At 52.8% G+C, this 5,000-nt stretch overlaps 1 protein-coding gene across 1 annotated transcript in view; it reads right to left on the bottom strand.

The window, feature by feature from the left end:
- Positions 1–5,000, bottom strand: part of LOC122265699 (uncharacterized) — a 26,104-nt gene that overhangs the window by 761 nt on the left and 20,343 nt on the right. The window contains exons 3-7 of the mRNA XM_086555404.1: positions 2,212–2,372; positions 1,938–2,115; positions 1,544–1,747; positions 1,039–1,257; positions 1–698 (exon numbers count right to left, since the gene is read on the bottom strand). The exon at positions 1–698 is cut by the window's left edge and continues 761 nt beyond it. Of these exons, the coding sequence (XP_086411530.1) occupies positions 1–698; positions 1,039–1,257; positions 1,544–1,747; positions 1,938–2,115; positions 2,212–2,372 (1,460 nt within the window). The remainder of the gene's footprint in view (positions 699–1,038; positions 1,258–1,543; positions 1,748–1,937; positions 2,116–2,211; positions 2,373–5,000) is intronic.

The following is a 5,000-nucleotide window of genomic DNA, read 5'->3' as shown; positions in this document are numbered from 1 at the left end:
GTCCGGGTACGCCTGCGGGCCCGGCGGCGGCGCCTCGCGGTACTGCTCCTGCGGCTCCTGCTTGTACTCGAGGCGCGCCTGCGGGCACGGGGGCGGAGGGTGGGCTACCCCCGCCCACGCCATCCCCGCGAGCGGCGGCTGCGGCGCCGGGCGGTGGCTGGGGCCGCACTCCGGCCCGCTCAGGTAGCGGTCGAACTCGGCGCGGTCGACGTCCAGGTCGACGTCGGGGCCCATCTGGCCCATGGCCGAGTAGTGGCCCTGCGGGGGCGGCCCCACGTAGCCGGGGTAGGCGCCCAGCACCGCGGGGGCGCCCATGTTGGCGTAGGCTTGGTGGTGGCCCGCTGAGAAGGCGTAGGTGGCCATGGGGGCGGCCGGGTGGGCGGGCCCCGGGGAGGAGTGGGCGGGGAACACACACGCTGGATGGGTGGGTCCAGGGGACGAGTGGGCGGGGTAAACGCACGCTGGGTGGGCAGAACCCGGCGAGGAGTGGGCGGGGTATACACAGGCGGGATGGGTTGGGTGGGCAGGGTGTGTGGGATGGGCGGGCACAGGGGAGGAGTGGGCGGGGAAGACGCAGGGTGGGTGGGCGGGCGACGGCGAGGAATGTGCAGGAAAGACGCAGGCTGGATGCCCGTTGACAGGCGAGGCGGCCGCGGGGTAGCCACAGGACGTCCGCGGGCTGAGCAGGCCCACCTCGGCTGCGGGAAGGCAAAGGGCGAAATTATTACGACGGAAACGTGAGACTGGGGCTGTTCTATATATCTATAGGCCTAAGCCATGTCCGGACACGCCTCGGTGATCGTTATATTGGCTAGAGATTTAATGGCCGATGGTCTGTATTAGAAACGAAGCAAATATGATAGCAAATATAACGAACCGATGCACAGACAACCACGAAGGGCTGATAACAGAGATCATATAATCAATCAACACTTCAAAACCCTTTCCCGGCAGTGCGAGTCTCAATCAAATCTCCCTCTCGCCGCAGGAAGCCAGTGCCGTGTCCCAGAACCACGTCTGAGGACCTCTCTTACTTACCCTTGATGGTCGGAGGTTCGTGGCGAGCTCCTCCTCCTTCGTCCCCGTCGGCGCTCCCCATCACGACGTCTTCAGGAGGGCACTGAAGGGAGGTCTCCTCTCGAGGGCTGCCGCGGGCGTGCTGGGGCGGCGGGGGCGCCTCTGTCGGAGTGCTGTTGGTAGTCGAGGGCGGTGCTGAAGGGTAGCCGCCCTCCGCGCCCTCGTCCCCTTCGCTGCCTGCTGCAGGAGGAGAGGAAATGTTGCTGTGAACGCGGCTTTTTGAACAAATCCAGAAATGAAATATGCGCTACTAGATATTCCGTCTTGGAGAAAAAAAACAGGAATTTGCTAGGCCTTGCCTGGTCGCCAATCAACATAAACGTACCTGACCCCTGGAGAAGCCCTAAACCCCTGTGTACGTGACTCACCGGTATAGGGCGTCCCTCCAGCCTTCGAGCGTCCGAAATGAAACGTCCCTCCCCCCAATCCACCCCTCCCCCACCCACCACCACCACCACCACCTTACCTGTATCCGGCGACGGCGCAGGGTTGTAAGATGACACGATGTTCTTGAGAGTGTGGTAGGCGTCGGGGAAGGCCGGAGCTCGCTCGAATAGGGAGATGAGGTGGGAGAGCGCGCGCGTGCCCGCACCTGGCGATACCTCGGGCGTCGCGGAGAGCTGGCCTTCCCTCCGGCCGCCAGAAACTGCAGACGGCGGCGTGGGCGAGCCTGAGGGAAGGCAAAGGCTTTCGATGACTTACTGCTTCTTCATATGTAGAATTATAGCTATTTGATTGTCCTGCAGATCCGCAATGACAAAAGGGACAGTTAAGGTTCTAGGAAGATATAGGATAAAAATGGTAACAGAAAAATTTGTGTTCTCTGAATCAAAAGCGGAGGCTCCCGCGATCTCGCTTACCTGCGCTGAGGTGCTGCCCCCGCGAGGCGAGGCCGGGGGGGTCGGGGTCAGGGGAGCTACTGGGCGAGGTGTCTGGGGTCAGCGAGGAGGCCACGCTCACGGTCGGCGGGGTACTGGGGGTCGCCGCTCCCCCCTGCTGACTCCCGGACCCTGTCCTGCTGACGTTGGGCGGCTGCGGCTGCGGGTGAGGGGGATGGGAGTGTGGAGGCCCTCCCCCTGCCCCTCCTCCTCCTCCACCTCCTCCTCCTCCTCCTCCTCCCCCTCCTCCTACCACCGCTTGCGACTGCTGCGGAGGCTTCTTGGGCTGCTGCTGCTTGCGGCGCCGCGGGCGGTACTTGTAGTCTGGATGCTCGGCCATGTGCTTGAGGCGCAGGCGCTCGGCCTCCTCCACGAAGGGGCGCCGCTCCGTGGGCGTGAGGGAGCGCCACTTCTTGCCTGGAATGGGAAACCGACGTCATTTTCAAGAGAGAAGGAAGAGCGCCATAAAAAACAAACATCTTTTCTATGGATAAAAGGGGTATGAATGAGACTGAATATTTTCACAACACAGGAGATGTAATTTATGCGTTTCGGGTTACCCCGTCTTCAGAAATACATGTAGTTCTGAAGACGGGGTAACCCGAAACGCGAAAATTACATCTCTTGTATTGTGAAACTATTCAGTCTCATTTATACCCTTTTATCTATTTGTCACAATGAACTCGGTTCATCTTTTTAATATCAAAGAGATAACCGTTTATGTATACGCGTATTTAAGTATACATGCATGTATGTATACAAAATATATGTTAACAATATGAAGGAATTATTAGGTCATATGATATGACAGACTGTAATTTTACAGAGCTGTACAAATAGACAATTAGTGTAATAGTAGCTGTGCGCCGGAGAGTGAACAGTACCATTCGGTGTGAGCAGGAAGTCAAGGGTCCTTCTCTCTCTCTCTCTCTCTCTCTCTCTCTCTCTCTCTCTCTCTCTCTCTCTCTCTCTCTCTCTCTCTCTCTCTCTATATATATATATTATATATATATATATATATATATATATATATAATATATACATATATATAATATATATATATATATATACACAATTTTTTTTTTTTTTTTTTTTTTTTTTTTTTTGTGTGTGTGTGGTGTGTGTGTGGTGTGTGGTGTGTGTTGGGTGTGTGTTAACACACACACACACACAACACACACACACACACACACACACTCACACACACACACACAACACACACACATATATATATATATATATATATATATATATATATATATATATATATATATATATATAAACGTATATTTATATATGTATATATATATATAAACATATATTTATATATATATATACATATATATATATATATTATATATATATACATATATATGCATATATATATATATATATATATATATATATATATATATATATACATATATATATCTTTCTCTCTATCTATCTATCTGTCTATCTATCAATTTATCTATCTATCTATCTATCTCTCCGTCTCTCTGTCCCCACGTGGCTACCGCAGTAAAAAGAATCCCACACACCTATAGGAGCTCACACACCTGCCCTCACCCACTCCCCCTCCCCCCTCGCTGCTCTACAACGACGGAGCTGTCACCGACCATCACCTTCGACATCTTGACCCCTCGCCCTCGCCCTCCCCTTCCTCCCCCTCCTGCCTTCCTTTCCCTTCCCTTCCTCCCCTCTCCCCCCCACATAATTACGGTTATCGTGTCCCCATTCCCCCTCACCCCTGCTCCGTTCTCCTCCTCCGTCCTCCTCCTACTCCTCCTCCTCCTACTCCTTCTCCTCCTCCTTTTCCTCCTCATCCTCATCCTCCACCTCCTCCTCCTCCTTCTCCTTCTCCTCCTCCATCTCCTACTCCTACTCCTCCCCTTCTTCATTTCCCATACTCCACTTTTCCTCTTCACTTCTTCCTCCTCCTCCCTCCTCTTTTCCTCCTCCTCCTCCTTCCGTTCCTTTTCCACGTCGTCGTCGTCCTCCTCCTCCTCCTCCTCCTCCTCCTCCTCCTCCTCCTCCTCCTCCTCCTCCTCCTCCTCCTCCTCCTCCTCCTCCTCCTCCTCCTCCTCCTCCTCCTCCTCCTCCTCCCTTCCTCCTCCTCCCTTCCTCCTCCTCCCTTCCTCCTCCTCCCTTCCTCCTCCTCCTCCTCCTCCTCCTCCCTCCCTCCTTCCTGTTCCTCTTCCTACGACTTATACCCCCCCCCCTCCACCCTCCACTCCCCTGATGGACGCTTGAAATTTTGTCTCCTTCAGCCGCCGTGAAAATGAAGTTTTTTTTTTCTTTTCTTTTCGATCGTGAGCTGTGACGTCATCCTCATCACCTCAGGTCACCGTCACTTTCCCTAATCATCGCTCGCGGGTCTCAATTGCGATCGAAATCACCAACTCATGCCAACACGTAAGACTGATTCGTGGGCTGTGTCATTTGTCTATCTCTTTCTCTTTCTTTCTCTTTCTTTCTCTCTCTCTCTTTCTTTCTTAATTTCTTTCTTTCTTTCTTTCTTTCTTTCTATTTCTTTCTTTCTTTCTTTCTTTCTCTCTCTCTCTTGCTTTCTTTCACTCTTTCTTTCTTTCTCTCTATTTCTTTCTTTCTTTCTCTCTTTCTCTCTCTCTCTCTCTCTCTCTCTCTCTCTCTCTCTCTCTCTCTCTCTCTCTCTCTCTCTCTCTCTCTCTCTCTCTCTCTCTCTCTCTCTCTCTCTCTCTCTCTCTCTCTCTCTCTCTCTCTCTCTCTCTCTTTCTCATGTTGAGATTCTCAGAGTACTTCCTCTTTCTCCTTTTACTGCAATTCACACGACCCTCTCCCCCTTACCCTCACTCCACCCCCCATGGATGGTTCTTCATGACCTCTCCTCCTTCTCCTTAAATCCCTCCCCGTACCCCCCCTCCCCCCTCCCCCCTCCCCACGCACATATATCCAGACTTTCCCATGAATGCATATTGCGATCTTCGTAGGGATACACATTTCAAGCGATTCCCGTCCTTATGAACTAGTAGTCATAAGGTTCATAATAGGTCAACGTATTCGCGG

The sequence above is a fragment of the Penaeus japonicus genome, unplaced genomic scaffold (assembly GCF_977035675.1).
Source record: "Penaeus japonicus unplaced genomic scaffold, GWHDUDI00000001_assembly GWHDUDI00000031, whole genome shotgun sequence".
In the NCBI taxonomy this organism is placed as follows: domain Eukaryota; kingdom Metazoa; phylum Arthropoda; class Malacostraca; order Decapoda; family Penaeidae; genus Penaeus; species Penaeus japonicus.
This window is presented reverse-complemented; position numbering and strand designations above follow the sequence as displayed.